At 35.8% G+C, this 21,064-nt stretch overlaps 1 protein-coding gene across 1 annotated transcript in view; it reads right to left on the minus strand.

Moving 5' to 3' along the window:
* OSBPL11 (oxysterol binding protein like 11) overlaps nucleotides 1-21,064 on the minus strand; it is an 88,254-nt gene that overhangs the window by 31,102 nt on the left and 36,088 nt on the right. The window contains exons 3-8 of the mRNA XM_025990221.2: nucleotides 19,083-19,258; nucleotides 18,160-18,239; nucleotides 16,045-16,221; nucleotides 13,103-13,304; nucleotides 8,906-9,051; nucleotides 3,913-4,053 (exon numbers count right to left, since the gene is read on the minus strand). Coding sequence (XP_025846006.1) covers nucleotides 3,913-4,053; nucleotides 8,906-9,051; nucleotides 13,103-13,304; nucleotides 16,045-16,221; nucleotides 18,160-18,239; nucleotides 19,083-19,258 — 922 coding nt within the window. The remainder of the gene's footprint in view (nucleotides 1-3,912; nucleotides 4,054-8,905; nucleotides 9,052-13,102; nucleotides 13,305-16,044; nucleotides 16,222-18,159; nucleotides 18,240-19,082; nucleotides 19,259-21,064) is intronic.

The following is a 21,064-nucleotide window of genomic DNA, read 5'->3' on the forward strand; positions in this document are numbered from 1 at the left end:
CAGTATCTGGCTCACACCAAATGCTCTAACTTTGTGAGTCATATATTTCACAAGACTCACTCAGAATTATGCTTTCTTATTTCTTCAGAAAGGGCTCTTCTCAACTTTCTCAATAATCTACACAAAACTGAAGCCAGGGACTCTGTTGAGCTTATCTTCTCCTGGGAGCCTTCTTCTATGAATGGTAACAGAACCCTTTCTTTATACAGCTAAACTTGTGCGAGCTATTCACTTTTTCCTAAAATAAAGTAACATATACAGGTGGTAAAACTATATATATATATAAACCAGGTAGGGAGATGACTGACATGAATGTCAAGTAAGTGGTTACATCTAGAAAACAGTAAGCAGGGCAGCCCCAGTGGCACAGCGGTGTAGCGCCGCCTGCAGCCCAGGCGTGATCCTGGAGACCCGGGATCGAGTCCTACATGGGCTCCCTGCATGGAGCCTGCTTCTCCCTCTGCCTGTGTCTCTGCCTCTCTCTGTGTGTCTCTCACGAATAAATAAAATATTTAAAAAATAAATAGATAGATAGATCGATAAAACTGAAACAATCATTAGTTTAAAAAGAAAAAGAAAGAAAACAGTAAGCAGTAGGGGACTATAGCCAGGAAGGGCCCACAGTGAGCTCCCAAGGTCTGGAAATGTTTCACGACCTGGTATGTTGGTACATGTTTCACTGTTGTTTAACTGTCTTTACTGTGGTTCTTTAAACTGTTTATATACATGGAAGACTGTGTGTATAATGTTTCGCAAAGAATGAATACTAATTGAAAAAAAGGAAATGTAACAAAATTGGAAATAAACTATATTATATGAACAAAGATTGAAAGGAATTCTCAAAACTCAGTGTTGTGTTGTGAGGGTAATGAAATCATAGATTTTTTTCTTTTATTTTCCAAAACTTTCTGTAAACTGTATAATTCTACTAAATTCATAATATTATTTAAAAAGGAACAAAGTGAAAAGTTATTACTTATTCACAACACACAGGCTAGGACCACAGTTACCTTCTTTGAGGATATAGTCCCAGCACCTAGCACACTGTCTGGAATATAAGAGGGGCTCAAAAAATATTTGTTCTGGGATGCCTGGGTGGCTCAGTGGTTGAGTGTCTGCCTTTGGCTCAGGGTGTGATCCTGGGGTCCCAGGATCAAGTCCCTCATCAGGTTCCTTGCGTGGAGCTTGCTTCTCCCTCTGCCTGTGTCTCTGACTCTGTCTCTAATGAATAAAATCTTAATAAAAAAAAATTCTGTTCCACCAGTGTTATTGTTATAAAAGAAGGTAGATGTGATGGCAGTTTAGTCACCAGATTTTTAAATGTTGCTCAAAAAATACCATTATTTTCAACATTTTGTGAATGCTCATAATGCATGGTTGGTCATTGTTAATGATTTTATATATAAATACTACATACGTATTTATGTATTTAATTAACAAGGAACAAATGTGGAGAAGCTATATTCTATATGGTTACCATGCTTAGAGAAAGCTTTACCATCTGGATTATTATCACAGCACATTCTTTTCAAATGGTCTTATTCCTCACAAACCTCTGTTTTTATGTCTTATAAACCTAAATCTACTAAGGAACAGCAAACACCAGAATAACCAAACCAATCTTTCATGTCATTATTCATTTTAGCTGACTTTACAACTACTAGACTTTTCTGAACCACTAATATGAAAATACTTCTAGAGTAGAAATGATACAAAAAAAAAAAAAAAAGGAATAGAAATGATACCCAGTTGAAATATTATGGTTAGATGAAAGAGGAAAGGTTAATGGTTTTTTTTAATAATTCCTAAAATGTCTGTTTCTTAGCAGGCTTTTAATTCAATTCATTTCCTTTTATTTTATTTTTTTTTATTTTTAAAAAAAATTTTTTTTAATTTTTTTTATTTATTTATGATAGTCACAGAGAGAGAGAGAGAGGCAGAAACACAGGCGGAGGGAGAAGCAGGCTCCATGCACCGGGAGCCTGATGTGGGATTCGATCCCGGGTCTCCAGGATCGCGCCCTGGGCCAAAGGCAGGCGCCAAACCGCTGCGCCACCCAGGGACAATTCATTTCCTTTTAAACTCCCTTGTAATCACTGTAAGTCTAAGTAAACAAAAAAATATGTTTTGATTTTGAGATGCTTCAAAGTAAATGCTAAAGGCAAAATGCTTTTTATTTAAAAGTTACATTTAAAAAAAATAAAAATAAAAGTTACAGTTTAAGTCACTTTTAATCTACATTTTCACTATCTTCAATGACAACAAAATCCTTAATTTGAAATATACGTCCTGCTGTCAATTCTGAAATTCCATACTAATGCAAAGTAGTGTCAGTAGTAATTCAAAGTACATAATCCCACAGTAGTAATATCTGACATACATAGTTTTTTTTTTTTTTTCTTAAAGATTTTATTTATTTATTCATGAGAAACACAGAGAGAGAGGCAGAGACACAGGCAGGGGGAAAAGCAGGCTTCATGCAGGGAGCCCGACGTGGGATTCGATCCTGGGTCTCCAGGATCACACCATGGGCCAAAGGCAGGCGCCAAATCGCTGAGCCACCAGGGATCCCCCATACATAGGTTTTGAAACCTAATTTCCTTTTCAAATTAACATCATAGATTGATTGCTAAAATAAATTAAGACACGCTAATTAGATAAACTGGAAATGGAAAAGACTGGCCTAAAATTAAAAACTACCGTTAGTATTTCTCAAACTTTATATACGAACAATAGGCATCTTATTAAAATGTAGATCTGAGGGGGGATCCCTGGGTGGCTCAGCGGTTTAGTGCCTGCCTTCAGCCCTGAGCGTGATCCTGGAGCCCCGGGATCGAGTCCCACATCAGGCTCCCTGCATGGAGCCTGCTTCTCCCTCTGCCTGTGTCTCTGCCTCTCTCTCTATGTCTCTCATGAATAAATAAATAAAATAAAAAATTTAAAATAAATAAATAAATAAACAAATAAATAAATAAAATCTTAAAAAAAAAAAAAACACATAGATCTGATCCTCTAAATTTGGGGTTAGGGGCTGAGATTCTGTACTTCTAACAAGTTCTCCGGCAATGGTGATGTTACTGGTCTTCAGACAATATTTTGTTTTCCAGTTTTACTAACATATAATTGACAAATAATATTGTAAGATATTTAAAGTGTATATTGTGGTGATCTATGTGTTCATTGTAAAAGAATTCCCACATCTAGTTAATTCAGACCACGCTTTTAAAGTAAGCAAGGCTACAGACCAGGGACTGCAAATTATGGCCTTTGGGGAAAATCTGGCCTCTGTTGTTATAAATAATACTCTGTTGGAACACAGCCATGCCCAGTCCAACATATCATCTATGGCTGCTTTCATACTATAAAGGCAAAACTGAATAGTTCCATCAGAAACCTGCATCCACATACCCCAAAAAATCTATTACCTGGCCCTTTACAGAAAATGTTTGCTGACCTCTGTTATATAATAACACCCAAGCTGCATTATGCAACATGCGAAGAGTAAAGTAGAAGTATCAAGTTTTTCATGGTTTTCTGGGATTTTATCCTTTCCTTTAGATTCTCCAGTTCAGTATACCAATGAACCTCTTTAATTTGTACTGAAACAAGATTATAGGTGTTTACTTGTCATGTGACTTCCTGCTACGCAAGATAATTGTCACCTTTTTTTTATGAAATAAGACATGTTGATTAAGAGACTAAGAAACTAGGGGCACCTGGTTGGCTCAGTCTGTGGATCTTGGGGCTGTAAATTCGAGCCCCCAATGCAGGGTAGACAGATTACTTGAAAAATAAAATCCTAAAAAAAGAGAGAGATTAAGAAACCAATTCATAAAGAATAAAAAGCCCTGACAACAATTACAGGTAGTCCTGACCTAGTGATCTCCAAAGCTAGTTTATCTCATTACTTACTCTTGTTAAATCCATGCCCAGCTTAAGCTGTGACAAGAGATGTAGGATAACACTACGTTGCTCTTCCACAGCTCCCAGGTCATCTTCCTTATTGTCACATGTATCCTCTACCTCATCATCTGCATTTATTTCTTCAGGTTCCTTGAAGTAAAACAAAGCAAAAGCCTAGTGTTAGAAGTGCTTATTAATATCCATTAAAAATAAAAGTCTCGGGGCGCCTGGGTGGCTCAGCGGTTGAGCGTCTGCCTTTGGCCTGGGGCATGATCCTGTGGTCCCGGGATGGAGTCCCACATCAGGCTCCCTATGGAGGCTGCTTCTCCCTCTGCCTGTGTCTCTGCTTCTCTCTGTGTGTCTCTCCTGAATAAATAAATAAAATCTTAAAAAAAAAAAAAAGAATAAAAGTCTCTTTTCTGTCACTGTTTCTTTGTGCAAAAAGACTCTTGTATTTTCTTTCTTTTCAATATAGGAATCATGTTAAATAGCAAGCTCTGGAAACAAGACAAGAATGCTAATTAAAGGACAGAATTCACAGTTACCTTAAAAAAAGAAAAGTATAAACAACATACTTGAAGACATTTATTTTTTTTATTATTATTATTTTTAAAAAATATGAATATACCTCTGAAGAGGTACCATTATATTTGGAGTCAGAACCTAGGACACAGATTAGTAATGCAAATATAACCTTAACATTAGTATATTATACAAAGTTTACTTTGTAGTTTGGAACTTCCTCTAATGAAAGTAATATTAAATTAAAGAAATATAACATAATGTGGTAGAAAAATCATTTAAAAGATTACAGTTTTTGTTTTTACAAAAGTCGTCATTATTTATTGTAATAGAAAAAAAGGAATGCTATTAATTATTTACTGACTCTAAATCTTGGTGTGAATGTAAGAAGTTGGAAGCTCTCCTTTTTCTTTTTAAAAGATTTTAGTTTATTTTAGAACGCACACAAGTGTGTATGTACACAAGCAAGGCGGGGGTGGGGGGGTGGGAGGGGGGCAGAGAGGGAGAAGCATACTCCCCACTGAGCAGGATGTTCAATGCAAGGCTTGATCCCAAGACCCCAGGATCATGACCTGAGCTGAAGCCAGACATTCAAACAAATGAGTCACCCAGGTGGCTCTTCTTTCTTTTTGAAATGTCTCTTCTTAGAGGTCATCACCTTTCTTAAAGAAAAGCTTAAGATAAAAGCATTACCAAAATTCAAATGAATGTGCTTGAATATATAATATCCCTACAAACCCAGAATGGTTAGCAGACAGTGGCAAGAACTCTTGAGTTTCTAGGAATTCATATTTGGAGACTGCAAGGCAAAGAGAAAACACCAGTATTTCACCAAATTCCACCTCTGTCCTTCTGATTTCTGACATGGCACAAAGGAACTGTGTGGGCTTCATTGTAGCCTTATTAGGATTTACTTTTCCATCACTTGGCAGCAAAATCTCCACTACTATATGTCTGTCTCTAGCTTGCATTAACACTCATATTTCAAGTAGGCAGGCATGAAATTTTTAGAAAATTCAGGTCTATTCTGATATACTTGAGTAGAGTCTAGTGTCTTTTGTAATTAAAAATAGTATCTATATGCTTATTTCTTTCTACTTACACTAGGTGAAATATCTGGTCTATTCACTACTTCAAAAGATTTGGAAATAAATCACAATGTTCTCCTCTGCATCTCTATGTCCTACCTTTAACTTAATGCCTCTCTAACCCCCAATATGCTTTGTATTCTCATTGAGTAGAGTGAAGATGTTAGAGTATATGACTTACAGTTTGCGATTTTCACTTGGAAATTATGTCTCTAGTCTTAATCTCACTCCAAAGCTCTGGTTTCATTATTTCTAATTGTAAACGTAATATACGTTTACAATTATATATCCTCCTCTCACATAAAATTCAACATGGTCAGGGGTGCCTGGCTGACTCAGTTGGTACAGCAGGAGACTCTTAATCTTGGGGTTGTGAGTTCGAGCCCCACACCGGGTGGAGAGATTACTTAAAAATACAATCTTTAAAAATTCAACAAGTTCATAAACCATACCAAACCTTTTCTCTGAAAAGACTCTTTTGGGACACTCAGGTAGTTCAGTGGTTGAGCATCTGCCTTTGGCTCAGGGTGCTGCACGGAGCCTGCTTCTCTCTCTGGGTCTCTGCCTCTCTCTCTCTCTCATGAATAAATAAAATCTTAAAAAAAAAAAAAAAGACTCTGTCTTCCTAATTTTCCTAACTTTGTGAATAGCACTCCAATTCTACCTATAGTTGTTTAAGCTTTCATCTAACCCAACATGTAGTCAATCACAAGTCCAACTGATTTTCATTTGAAATGCATATTTCCTATTCATCTGTCTTCATTTCTACCTCCACAGCCTTCTATCAACACTTTAATTCTAGGTCATATCATATATATCAATCTTAAACATATCCCATGCTCATGATTTTATCATCTATTACATTAATACTAAATTTTTCTGTATCATTTTTATGTTCCTTCGAGACACAGTTTACACTATATTTTATGGAGCAATGGCTCCAGGGATTATCAATCCCCAGAGAATGCAGCACGAATGGTTATCTGGATTTGTAAAATCCAACCATCCTGTGATCACTTTCCATAAACCAGGTGCTCTGCTAAATTCATTTTATGTTCATAACAATCTTTATAAGATATTACTATCTCCACTTTACAAATGAGAAAATTGAAGCTAAATGGTTAATTATTGGTCCACATGTCAGTAAATGACAGGATCTGGTTTAAAACCAACAAGCAGGGGATCCCTGGGTGGCGCAGCGGTTTGGCGCCTGCCTTTGGCCCAGGGCGCGATCCTGGAGACCCGGGATCGAGTCCCACGTCAGGCTCCCGGTGCATGGAGCCTGCTTCTCCCTCTGCCTGTGTCTCTGCCTCTCTCTCTCTCTCTCTCTCTCTCTCTCTGTGTGACTATCATAAATAAATAAAAATTAAAAAAATAAAATAAAATAAAACCATCAAGCAATGGGATGCCTGGGTGGCTCAGTGGTTGAGCGCACCTGTCTTTGGCCTAGGGCGTGATCCTGGGTGCGGGGATCAAGTCCCACATCGGGCTCCCTGCATGGAGCCTGCTTCTCCTTCTGCCTGTGTCTCCGCCTCTCTCTGTGCGTCTTTCATGAATAAATAAGTAAAATCTTAAAAAAAAAAAAAAAAAAAAAAAAAAACACCACCAAGCAAGCTTTCACCACAATAAGCATATATGCTTTAGTATCCCTGCTCCGGTATTCATCCATCCTGAGAGTATCCTACTACTCCTCTTTTCTCTTCAAATCCTGTCTTCTTTCAAAGCCTGATTCCAATTCCATTTCCTCTCCAAAGCATTCCTTATCCACTCTACTGAATACACCTCTCTTTCTTTCTCAGAATGCCCATATCCTAACACCCTAAGCCATAGCAATTAAGATGGAAAGCAAAATGCTGCTTCATGTTTATCCTCTCATTGTTTTGGTTTATATATATTATTGTGACTCCAAGCAGATTATAAGTCTCTTCAGTGAAAGAACTATGTCTTTGATTTTTTATGTCTCCTCTAATACCTAACATTGGACTTGTCTGTCATACACTAAATAGCTTAATAAATACTAGCTGCTTGACTAGAAATGAGCTGGTCAAAAAGTTACAGAAGGGGAAAAAAAGCATTTCCTACTGTTTTTTTTCTTCTCTCCCATCTACACTGCTGCCATTGCCTGCCTCATTAAACCAAGGTCTTGGCCAATTTTGGAAGTCTCTGTATCGTGTATTTTCCTTCCCTTTCCCTTTCCCTTTCCCTTTCCCTTTCCCTTTCTCTTTTCTTTCTTTCTTTCTTTCTTTCTTTCTTTCTTTCTTTCTTTCTTTCTTTCTTTCAAGATTTCTTTATTTATATGAGGGGGGAGGGGCAGAGGAAGAGAGAATCTCAAGCCAACTCCCTGCGGAGCACAGAGCCCAGTGCAAGGCTTGCTCCCAGGACCCTGAGATCATGACCTGAGATTAAATCAAGAGTTGGGATGTTTAACCTAATAAGCCACCCACGTGGCCCCATGTACTTCTTTGAAGAAGTAATTTGCAAATATATAAATAATCATAAACTGTGTGTTATTCTTGACTCAGTAATTCTACTTGGGACTATAAACCTCAACCTTTATATTCCCCCCCCCAAATAAAGAGGAGGGAAAAAAAAAGTAGACAAGATGATACAGTGTTACTTATAATAACAAAAAATAACAAAGATCCTAGATATTTAATAGCTTATTTCAACCTGTAAAATTTTAATTATATAGGCCAGAAAAAATGTTTATGAGAAGTTTCAAATAAAAAGAGCTTAAAATAAAACTACGTGATTATGATAACCATAAAGATAACACAATAGGCAAAAGACCAATATGATTTTTTTACAGTGGTGGAACTATGACTAGAATAAAAAATGCTTTAGCATCTGAGAAATGTGGAATAAATAATACTTATAAAAACATAAAAACCTGAGACTATGCTATTTTAAGTAGAGTAACACTTAAACTGGCTTGGTAAAGTGCTTACAACAAAAAAGACTTAATAGTAAATTTTTAAACTTGCAAATTTAATAGTAAACATCAAATAAATAATGTTACATTAAGATTTAAGATAAATATATTTCTTATCCTGCAAATAATTACAAATCTTATATTGCAAATCTTATTAAGTTATTCTCTAGAAAAATAAAATTATGCAAAATGCAACTTTTCAATAGTTTTATCGAGCAAAAGTGAGCCCAAACTACAAAAGGCACATAATTTAACCTGAAAAACACAAAACATGCAAGTATCATACAACAGACCTCTTCTAAAGCCACTGCTACTTAAATTAGAAAAACAATGTCTAGAGTCTGCAAGAATGTTGCTCCGGTGTTAGAACGACTTGCATGCCCTGACAATGAAAAGAGAACTGAACCTCCTCAGTGATTCCTAGTTTTTACATCAAAACTGTATTTTCACATTACCTTACCCTTGCTAATGGTCCCGATTCTTCAACACACTGCTCTTCTGGGACCGCCACTGGTTTACTTTGCTCAGTTGCAAAAGGCTGGTCAGCTCCATTTTTATAGTGGTTTGATAAAGGTATCTTTGGTTCTAACCACTCGATTGTCGTTCCTGATGAAGTAAGAGAAAACTTTCGCTGAAACTTGCTCATAATCTGGAAAGTTCAGCAGATGTGGATTTTATTAAACAATTTTGTTTTGAGCCCACAAGACTAAAAGCAATTCAACCTGTTAAGAGACTCTGCAAAACAGCCACTTGTATCTCATTAGCATGAGCATCATGATTGGGTATGTTACAACAGAGCAAATTGCGACTTGAAATCAGATACCTTTTGAAAGAATCAACCCTAAATGGAAATGACCTTCTTCTTGGGAAATCTGTAAATGATAATGTATTCCCACCCTAATCGTTGATTTGCTACCTCTTCTGTAAAAACGTGGTCCTTCTTCCTAATGATCAAAAAGTATGCAATTAGGCTTTAGGGAGCCACAATTACAGGAGGAGCCTGGGATTTTGAAACAGTAAAAATTTCTTCATTTTTGGAATTGAACCTTATTTTCAGTAGCAATTTTCTAACCATTCAAAATAGCCATTTTGGCCTAATATAAGTACTTTACATTAGGAATACATGTCCATTCTTCTTGTTTTTTAATCATGTAAAGAGGTGCAGATACTTTTAAACTGAAAGGCTTTTTTCTACTGAATAAATTATAGGTGACCTAGTGAAAGACAGTGGTCACATTTAGAGACCTGTCATCTTCTCAGTTAATGACTCAAATGTCTCTTATTACCCTCAACTAGTTTAACAAAGTGGATTCTATGCCTAATCAATAATGGAAAATGTTCCATTTGATTTCAGAGGCTGATCTAGGTTTCACAGAAGCCTGGTTATTAGAGTGCTACAATAAGGGATGCTCAGACTATTACAGCAGAAATTACAAAGAGTAGGTCATTCACTCAATCTATAATGAAATGCCAGACTTCAGTATAGTGATAAATTACTAAGTACCCACCAGACTACCAGAGCATCCTGCCTCGCCACTCAGGCCAACTTCTCACGGAATGCCCTGAGTAAGTTCAAGAGGCCAGTTTCAAAATTCCATACAAATGAAAACATTTTGCTCCTACCTTAAAATGTTCATTCTTAATATCAAAATCTAGATGTCTTTACTTCTATTTTTTAAAAAAGATTTTATTTATTTACTTGAGAAAGGAAGAGAGCAGAGAGAGAAGGAGTGGAGTGGGAGCCGGACTCGGGGCTCCGGGGACCATGGGATCACGTCCTGAGCTGAAGACAGATGCTTAACCAGGTGCCCCCAGATATCTTTATTTCTAAAAGTAAAATACTCTTTATCAAACCAATCATCTGGTCTCATAATCCCTCTAAATCAATGATCCTTTGGATAACATACATTAAAAGACTTCATAGGACTAAAAACTAATTTAAATTTAGATTTCATTTCCCGTGTCACTTCAAAATTTGAGTGAAAGGTAATTGTTTCTTTTTCTAGTTATATTTTTATTCTCAAATGACTGAAGAATACATTTCTACAGACCTAATTTGGAAAATGACTATTTATAGTAAGAAATACCAATACTAGCTAATCAATTCCACCAAATACCCATAAATCTATGCCCCAAAACATAGTAATGAGGAAAAACAGCTTTTACTTTAAACACGTCTGTAAAGTTTATAGTCTGTACCATTTTTTAATTTAAAAAAATGCAAATTTATATTGTACATGCTTCACTAAGCATGCAGCCAATCATTTAAAAATACAATCATTTAAAGATACAACTGTGTATTCTAACTCCACAAATGAAATTTTAAGAATTAGAAGAATTATATATATTTAATTAACCAAGTATTAAGTATGTAGTATTTAACACTGTGCTACTTGATGTGCTTTGTAAAAATTAAGTAGCATTAACTAAAATCAAACTTTCATTTACCTGACAACATTATTATTACAAACACCAGAATTAACCCAAATCTCAAAGCTCAAGGTAACTCATCCAATGTTCAACAGGAGAACAGTCAAGTAAACCAAAGACCTATCCCTTCAACGGAATATAATGTAGCCAATAAACTCTGTGTTTACCAAAAGCATAACAGAAGTTGGAAAAATTACATGAAAAGTAGAAGATAAAAACATATTTTCTAATAATAATGGGGTTAACACAAAAACTAGGAAGGAAAGAAAATCTGGTGGGGAAGGTACTAATATTAACAGTGGCAGTTTCTGGTTAGTAGGATAATGCATGATTTCTTTTTTTGTTCAACTGTATAATAGGTCCTCAGTTTTTTATAATGAGTGTATGTTGCTTTATTTTTTTTTTTACACAGAGTTTGAACTCACAACCCTGAGATCAAAACCTGAGCTGAGATCAAGATTTGGATGCTTATCTGACTGAGTCACCCAGGCATCTCAAGTGTGTAGGAGAAAATTTATATACTACCTACAATAGTATATATATATATACACTACCTAGAATTCCTCCAAGGCCCTGGTCCATGTTCACAACTCACAACTTATGCCAGTCTATCTCTTCCAAGCACCCTCTCCTCTCTCTCCACTGGCTTTTGGAGCTTTTCTAGGCCTTTTTCCAGACCTTTTTTGTCAGAAGTATTGGTCCATTCATATATTCTCCCAAAGTATTTTGTTCCCATTGTAAACAGTACTTTCCATATTACAGTTAAGTATTCTCCCAAAGTATTTTGTTCCCATTGTAAACAGTACTTTCCATATTACAGTTAAGTTTATATGTTCATTCCCAAGTGGACCATGAGTTCCTTATGGGACACATGCATGGCCTACTAGCCATTAAACATAGTTAGCTTGAAATATTGATTTTAAAAAAAATTGATTTAGGTAGGCATACATGAGGACAGAAGCCATATTATATCCACATCAAGACTGGACTATGGTAGGGGTGTGTAGGTGACTCACACTCTTAGTTTCAGCTCAGGTCATGATCTCAGGGACATGAGATCAAGCCCTATGCTGCGCGCTCCCCACTCAGCACACACTCTGCTTGGGATTTTTTCCTCATCCTTTTCCCTCCCCTTCTGCTTTTCCTCCAGCTTGCATATACATGCTCTCTCTCTCTCTCTCAAATAAATAAAATCTTTAAAAAAAAAAAAAATAGATCGGGCTATGGCAAACTTCTTCCTGGGCAGACACTCAGTATCTTTCTAAAATAACTTTCTTCACAAGCGGGGTTAGTTGAGTAAGAGGACAATGAATTGGTATGAACCAGTAAGTTACTACTATTAAAACAAAGTGATGGGAATGGGAGAATCGAGATGTTAGAGGGTGCAAAGTTACAACTAGAAGATGAATAAATTCTGGGAATCTAATGCACATCATAGTGATTACAGTCAACAATACTGTGTTAAGTACTTCAAAGCTGCTAAAAGACTAGATCCTAAATGTTCTCACCACAAAAAAAGTGATAATTATGTGATCATCATATTGGTGGTAATCATATTGCAACATGTGTATCAAATCAATATGCTATACATCTTAAACTTACAGAGTTGTATGTCAATTATATCTCAAAATGAAAAATGTGATGAGTTTACTTATCTCATTAAATAGAAAAACTCATTTTTTGTCCTCCCATACAATGGCACTATTTTCCTTGATGGATTAATTTCAACAAGTCAGTGCTCTCAAATACTGTATGTACACCGTATTTTTCAAACTGAAAAGTGACTGATCGACTTTAGTATCTCTAGCTTAAAGTGCATATAGTGAACAGTGGACTAAACCATAAGTTAAGAACTGGTTCCAATATTTCTACTAAGATCGACTGGATGAATAACAATGCCACCAATTTTAGCAGAAATGTAGGAGATGCAGGTTTTCAGCTGAGTTTTCAACATGTGAAGTTGAGGTCCCCAAAGGGATATTCAATTATATTAAACATTGGGCCTAAAATCATTTTAGATTCGAAAAAGGACAAAATAAGAGTTTAACATTTACGTAATAATTAAAAATCAAGAGGCTCACTGGTTTTCTTTTATATTATTATTATTATTATTATTATTATTATTATTATTATTATTAAGATTTTTTAGGAGTTAGAATTACAACAGACACAACCTTTCCATGCTTTGGCCCTTAATATTAAGTCCCGCTTTTAATCTGCAACTTACCGGAAGACAATGAGCCCTTCTGATGTGATGCATGCTGCAACTGGAGAATATGAAAGCAATCGTTTAAGCAGTTCATAGTTGCCATGGAAGTAGCTTTGAGCATTAAGAGATCCTGGTCCAAGGAACTAAGATGGCCAGAAGCAGGAAGGCATTCAATTCGCCTAATTAAGTCTCTCTGTTGTCCTTCAGCATGAGACATCATCTAAGGAAAACAACAGTTCCATGTGTCCCACTCATGATTTCTGTGTATCATGCATACATAGTTTTCATTCTCATTACCCTATTAGCTTCTGAGCCATTTTTAGGATATATTAGGCTTAGAAATCTATTTTATGTTTGGCTATTCTCAATTAATGAGCACTATTTAGTAGTGCTTATCAATTGTGCAAAAGATGGTGTCTTTGGCAGCTGCACTTTTTCTTTAGAAGCAACAAAGCTCAAAAGCCTTGACAAATCTTTTAACAGTATACATTTGCACAAGTCATTAAAGAACATCCAAGATCATCTTCAACAGCAACATTAAATATTTCATTACAAAGTAAAATTAGTTCCCAGTATGGGTTCTTAACCTCTTTCTTCTCAGCACCTCTGGTCATGCTCAATTTGAGCCTACACTGAGAACATGATGGTTCTCCTGCTTCCTTTTCTCTAATCTAACTTTCTGGTCCCATTAGTCTGATTTTGTAGCAAGTACTGGATATAAGCTTTTCAGGTTAAAAGAGTTTAATACATTCTGCTTTGATCAAGAGTTCTGTTCACTTTTCCTAAGAGAGACAACAGAATAACAATGCTTGATAAGCAACCCAAAATTTTAAAATGAAAACTGAATTGTGCTTAATTACTTTATTGAATTTCTTATGCTTACTCAATTGTGAGCAGAACAGTGTCAGACTGCCTATCTTTTAAGCCACTATTTTAATTCACATAGAAACTCTATAATGAAGAGACTTTTAGCTTTCTGAGGCACTGTTCTGGACAATTTTTTTAAAATTTTTATTTATTTATGATAGTCAGAGAGAGAGAGAGAGAGAGAGAGAGGCAGAGACACAGGCAGAGGGAGAAGCAGGCTCCATGCACCGGGAGCCCGACATGGGATTCGATCCCGGGTCTCCAGGATCGCGCCCTGGGCCAAAGGCAGGCGCTAAACCGCTGCGCCACCCAGGGATCCCCAGGCAATTTTTAATACGGATCATCAGAGGGCTAGCGAAAGAAAGATGCAATTATCCTACCCAACAAATCAAGTGTGTCATACATTAAAGAGCCCCTGAATACAGGTCATAGCAATGGATCGAACGTTCACCCTTACCAGAGTAAAGGTGTTTAAATGAAAAGTGTGGATATGAAGATAACTATACGTACATATTTATACATGCATATATATGTGTGCTTTGTGTATATAAAATGTTTTGTATATAAATGTTAGGACTAATTTCCAGTAATCCAAACTTACGAATAGTAAAACCACTCTGGCCAACAGTTAGGCAGTATTTAGCAGAGTTAAATATACGGGGTTAAATAATTATAATCTACAATTGAACAATTATACTCTTAGGTATATAACCAACAGATATGTATATATGTGTTTAGCCCCATCTGCCAACCTCTAGGGAGGAGAAAAGGGCTGGAGGATGAATTAATCACCAATAGCTGATGATTCAGTCAATTGTGCCTACCTCATGAAGCCTCCATTAAAAAAAAAAGAGAGAGAAAGTTCAGAAGCTTCTGGTTGGTGAACATTTGGAGGTACTGCGAGGGTAGGAGACTAGAAAGCACATGGAAGCTCCATGCCTTTCCCCCTTATCTGGCCCTATGCATCTCTTACATCGGCCTGTTCCTGAGTTAATTTATAGCAGGTTGGTCAAAGGTGCAGGTGACAACCTGAATTTGCAGCTGGTGTCTAAAAGGGGGGCAGTCTTGTGGGATCCAACACTATCTTATGTAGATAGTGCCAAATTGAATTAAATTGTAGGATGCACAGCTGTTGTCCACAGAGAATTAGAGAATTGCTTTGCGGTGGGAAAACTCCATACATTTGATGACCAGAATAAGAATACAGAAGCGTACAGTGTTATAGCAAAGCAGAGGAGAAACACAGGAGTGTTTTACATTATAGAATGACTGTTAGAAACTAAAGATACTCAAACTTGAAGGCAGTAGTAGGCATTTCCTAAAAATTAAAACAAACCTATCACTTCAAAACAAACAAACAAACAAACAAAAAAAGACAACAGTATTTATTGCCAATTATAAAATCTGAGCTTTAAAATAAAAAATAACAGATCCCCGGGTGGCTCAGTGGTTTAGCGCCTGCCTTTGGCCCAGGGCGTGATCCTGGAGTCCCGGGGTCGAGTCCCACATCGGGCTCCCTGCATGGAGCCTGCTTCTGCCCCTCTCTCTCTCTGTCTCTCATGAATAAATAAATAAAATCTTTAAAAAAATAAAATAAAATAAAATAAAATGAAAAACAAGAATTTTGGAAAACCTTTATCTATTACCATAAGCTGGACAACTTCCCAATACTGAAAGCCTTCTCTAAAGAGATTGGTGAAGATATTAATGAATGGGAACTTTTTGATATAGTATGATAAAACAGATCAATATCTCCAAGACCTGCATAACTCTGTGAAATGATATTTTCCAAAGGACTAATGTGTAAAGTCATAAAATGACGCATAGATTAAAGATACTTTCTAAGTGTAAGACAAATCAATAGATTTCCATGCAACAGAATATGAAAAGTTCATGAAAAAAAAAGTTCACAGATTATATATTAGATTCCACACTGCATCTAATTTCTAATTTCAGAAAATGCTACTATTACATTTTCATGCAGTTCTCTGAGGGCCCTAGAAGACACAAATAAGATTTCAAATTCTTCTGTGACAGAACCAAGCAAGTTAGACAATTTTGTGCATTTTAATTTGACTTTAATTCATACTCACTTCTCTGACTTCCACAAGATGGTCTGGAGGTAAGTGAGCTCTTTTGTTCACTGATTGTAGTTTGGAATGTCCAACATTAAAAAAAGAAATGGCATTTTGACTTGGTCTCCTCTGGGATATAGGAGAATTACCACTAGATGCAAGTGAGAAGCTTCGTGATTTCAGAGGAGGATTATTCTATTAGATAAAGAAAATAATTTGTTTTCAAAAAATTTAAGCTAAGCCTCACATATTACATATATACTTTAGGTCTACACCATGAACAGTTTTAAAAATTAAATTCACCTCAGAATTGACTACAAGAACATTTCTGAAAAAAATGCTAAAATTTAAAACATTCAAGGTTTAAACATTTGACGCATCCAACAGTAAAGTTGTAATTTATTCAGAAAATTGATTATGGGTTTGTGCCATTGAGAATATTTTTTCACATTTTACAAATACTAGAATAAGACATTTCTAATTTCAGATTTTTAAACACCATAATTGAAGCAAAAATATGCAGTATAATACATTTTCTAATGTAACATGCAAGTATCTTTGGAACAACTAGTACCTTTTGATCACTGCCAATGACTACAATCCTGCAGTAGGAGTAAAACTTTTGTTATGAATTTCCTGAAGACTGGGCAGTAGGCATAAATCACAAACAACTTTTTAAAATTTACTTATGGAGAAAAAAAAAACTAGGAAAAAACATCATTTTTTAAAGTCAAGCTATCACAGAGGTATGGAACTCTTGAACTATACCTCTCGGATGGTTTTTAGTTATCTCTAACTCAGATTTCAAGTACTCAGACCATCCTTTCCACTTTAAAAAAGAAAAAACATTCCAAAAAAGGTATACAAATGATCAGTAAGCATAGAGAAAGATGTCCAACATTATTAGCCATTAGGGAAATGAAATAAAAAAAACAGTGAGATTCCATTTCACATACACAGGATGCCTATTACAGTTAAAAAGAAAAAAGTGGCAGGGCAGTAACAAGTACTGGTGAGGATGTGGGAAAACTGAACCCTCATACATTGCAAGTAGGAATGTGAAACAGGACAGCTACTCTGGAAGACAGTTTGGTGGCTCCTCAAAAAGTTAAACAGAGAACCACCATATGGCTCAGTAATTCCACTCCTAAATACACACCTCAGTGAAATCATGTGTTCACACAAAAACCTAGACATAAATGTTATTCATAATAGCCACAAAATGGAAACAACTCAAATGTCTGACTGATAAATGAATAAACATGTGGTGTATTCATACAATATAATATTATTTAGCCATAAGAAAGAATAAAATGATCCATGCAATGACATGAATGAACCCTGAAAATACTATGTGTACATAAAAGACTAAAGAATGAGTAAAATTGGACATATAATAAAATTTGCTTCTAACTCTGAAAAAACATCATGTGGAGTCTAAGAAGCCAGAAATAAAACCTCATTTTGTATGATTCTATTTATATAAAAGGCTGAGAGTGTGAATGAATGAATGAATGAATAAATAAATAAATAAATAAATAAATAAAATCTTTTTAAAAAAAAAATTAATAAAAAATAAAAGGCTGAGAGTGGACCAACCTATAGAAATAGAAAATGGGGCAGCTCGGGGGGCTCAGCGGTTTAGCGCCGCCTGTAGCCCAGGGCGTGATCCTGGAGACCCGGGATCGAGTCCCACGTCAGGCTCCCTGCATGGAGCCTGCTTCTCCCTCTGCCTGTGTCTCTGCCTCTCTCTCTCTCTCTCTCTCTCTCGATTAAATAAATAAAAAACCTTAAAAACAAAAAAAAAAAGAAATAGAAAATGGATTGGTGTTTGCCAGGGGCTTGGAAAGGGGAGAATAGTAAGTGACTGCACATAGATATGGGTTTTCTGGAGGGTGATGAAAATGTTTTGGAACTAGATAGTTGCAATAGTTGCACAATCTTGTAAATATATTAAAACGAATGAAAAAATAAATAAATAAATAAATAAATAAATAAAGCGAATGGATCCGCACACTTTAAAAGGGTAAATTTTATGGTATGTGAATAGTCTTGCAATTTAAAAATATAAAAAGATAATAAGTAGTCTTTCTCTCATTTTTATGCATTAATATCATATAGGAATCCACATACCTTTCCGATAGCTTCAGTGTGATGTTGTGTACATATCTGAAGTCTGCTAACCCAATGTTGTCGCTCTTTAGCATCTGTGGCTGATAAAAAGAACCTAAAAGTTATTCACTTTTATATTTATTTTTGAAATACAATTGTATACAGCATGAAGAACAGATAATTGAAAACCAGAGATTGTTCCTACTCTCCCTAGAGCAAATGTCCCCCCTGGAGGGAGGGAGGGAGGAAAAAGGCCCAAACACCAACTTTGTTAGGTAACACAGTAGCTGGATACGGATGGATATTTCAGGAGGATAAATTCTATTTATAGCTAGACAGGGATATGAGACTTAACATGTCCTAAGTTTCTCATAAAAATATGCTGTTACTTAAATCATCTTTATTAAGCATTTGATGTATACTCAATATTTTCAGATCTCTTACAACATGCTCAGTTAGGATTATCATTATACTTTATATGCATTAATTAAATGAAAAACACAAGTTAAATTTACCTGAACAGAAGTTATATTTTAAAAATGAATATGCAGATTTTAATAAATCCCAACGATGTGAATTAGTCACTAGAAACCTCAAAAGAGGGCATGCAAAACAAATCAAGAAAGGAGGTAAAATACAAATCTGTGGCAGACACAAAAAACACAATTTAAAGAAGCTATGTTCTTAGATTTTTCAGTAATCAGGTTTGTCTACACAAATATTTTGCAGGGGCCAAATGTAAATACACTTGTTTATTGTGCCACTTGAGAAAATTTATTTATTAAAACAGATTTCATAAACTCATAAGCAATTCTACGATTTAGAATCTTATCTACATCATCAATGACAGTATGTTACCAAAACTCAAATGAAAGCAGAAAAGTACATCAACTTCTCAAGGGAAGAATAAAATCACACTATTAATTCTCATATCTTGATCATACCTCTAAGTTTATACTGTTCCCCACTGGCAGCATTTACAGTGAAGGTGTGGGAGTCCTCATCACTAGGTGATATTACAGCTCCTGCAAGCTGCAAAGTACCTCTGGGTTTTTGATTTCTGGATTGTTCATTCACAAAGTACTCCAATAACCCAGCTTCATTGTTTAAAACAAAAAACCTGTAATGATTCAAAAAGAAAGTCATAATTTTTAAACATTCCCCCTTGTCAAACTAAAGCAAACTAAATTTCAATCATCATCACACTTTGGAGTTTTTGCTACTAAAAAACTGAATTCAAGAGGTGCCTGGGTGGCTCAGTTGGTTAAGTGCATGACTGTTGATTTTGGCGCAGGTCATAATCTCAGAGTGGTGAGATCCTCTCTCTCTCCCTTTGCCCCTCCCCTTAAAAAAAAAAAACCAAATAAATAAAATTCAAAAGGCATTCAAGAATTGGAAACACGGGGCCAAATTTCCTTGCAATAAAGCTTATTGAAAAATTGAACGAATTTAATAATGACATAAAACCTTCAATGAGGCAGGCACTTAATACAGAAGAGGCATACCAGATAATGCAAAAAGGAAACAAAGAGTATCCTTTCAGAGGAAGATTTCTCTCCAGAATTCACTAACAGGAAAGGTAAATTACCCAAACACAAACTGTAGTGAGAATTTTTATTTAAAATTCATTGGAAACAGGGACGCCCGGGTGGCTCAGCGGTTGAGTGTCTGCCTTTGGCCCAGGGCATGATCCTGGAGTCCAGGGATCAAGTCCCACATCAGGCTCCCTGCACACAGCCTGCTTCTCCCTCTGCCTGGGTCTCTGCCTCTCTCCCCGTGTCTCTCATGAATAAATAAATAAAATCTTAAAAAAAAATTCACTGGAAACAAATCAAAACATGAGCTCTGAGGATAACTAAATGCTGGGTAAGAATCAGTGAAATATACAATGAGAATAATGTCAGGGTAGAAAGATTTTGTGCATGTATCATTAAATAGGTCACAACTAAAGATTACTTATCCTGTTTAAAAATGTAAAAGCTGCAACTGGAGATGGAGAAACATAAGGAACTTGAAACTAAATGATGAAATACTGATACACTTTGGAAAAGAATTTGATGTAATGATTTGGTTCCAGATTAACTATTTTATTAAGATTCCAAGTGAAGTAGTTTAATAGTTCTTTTAAAAAACTCTAAAAAGTTAAAAAAATTAATGTTTGGGTTCGGAGTAGTTTGGCGTTCTATATATTACTGAGTTCTAGAACACTAGACCATTTGATCTAGTTCACAGTCCTAGAAGATATTGTCTTAAGCAACAGGCAACCATATCCTATCAAACTGGGAGAAAATGAAATCAGCCTTCTCTTCAAGGAAAGAAAAACTGCTAAGAAGCAAGCAAAAGTTGAAAGTGATTGCCTGAGAAGGCAGATGGGAAAGCAAAGAACTATAGTTTTTCTTGTTCATCTTATAGTATGCTTCTGACTTTTAAGATTATGTTCCCATATTTAGATTTAAAAAAAAAATCAGCATTTTGGAGAGCTTTAAACTTCCATTTCATTCATTACTAAAAGAACCATATACTTTTTCACGTGTTTATTGACCATCCATAATTCTATTTAGTGAACAGCTCATCACATTTGGCACATTTTTAATTAATAGGCTTATCTTTATTTCCAAAATATTTGAAGAGATTATTTGAATTAACACAAGATAGTCACCGACATCATCGTCAATTTCTAAAACATAAGCATAAAGCACAAAATACATATATGAATCTGCTATGGTCCAAATGTGTCCCCTGCAAATTCGTATGTTGAAATCCTAACCCCTAAGGGAACAGAGCCTTTGGGAGGTGATCAGGTCATGAGGGCAGAACTCTAAGGAGTGATGTCACTGCCCTTCTAAGAGAGACCCAAGACCTCTTCCTTGACCCTTGTTCTGCCATGTGAGAATGCAGTAAGAAGTCTATGACAGGAAGAGGGCCC

Source organism: Vulpes vulpes, chromosome 1, assembly GCF_048418805.1.
Source record: "Vulpes vulpes isolate BD-2025 chromosome 1, VulVul3, whole genome shotgun sequence".
In the NCBI taxonomy this organism is placed as follows: domain Eukaryota; kingdom Metazoa; phylum Chordata; class Mammalia; order Carnivora; family Canidae; genus Vulpes; species Vulpes vulpes.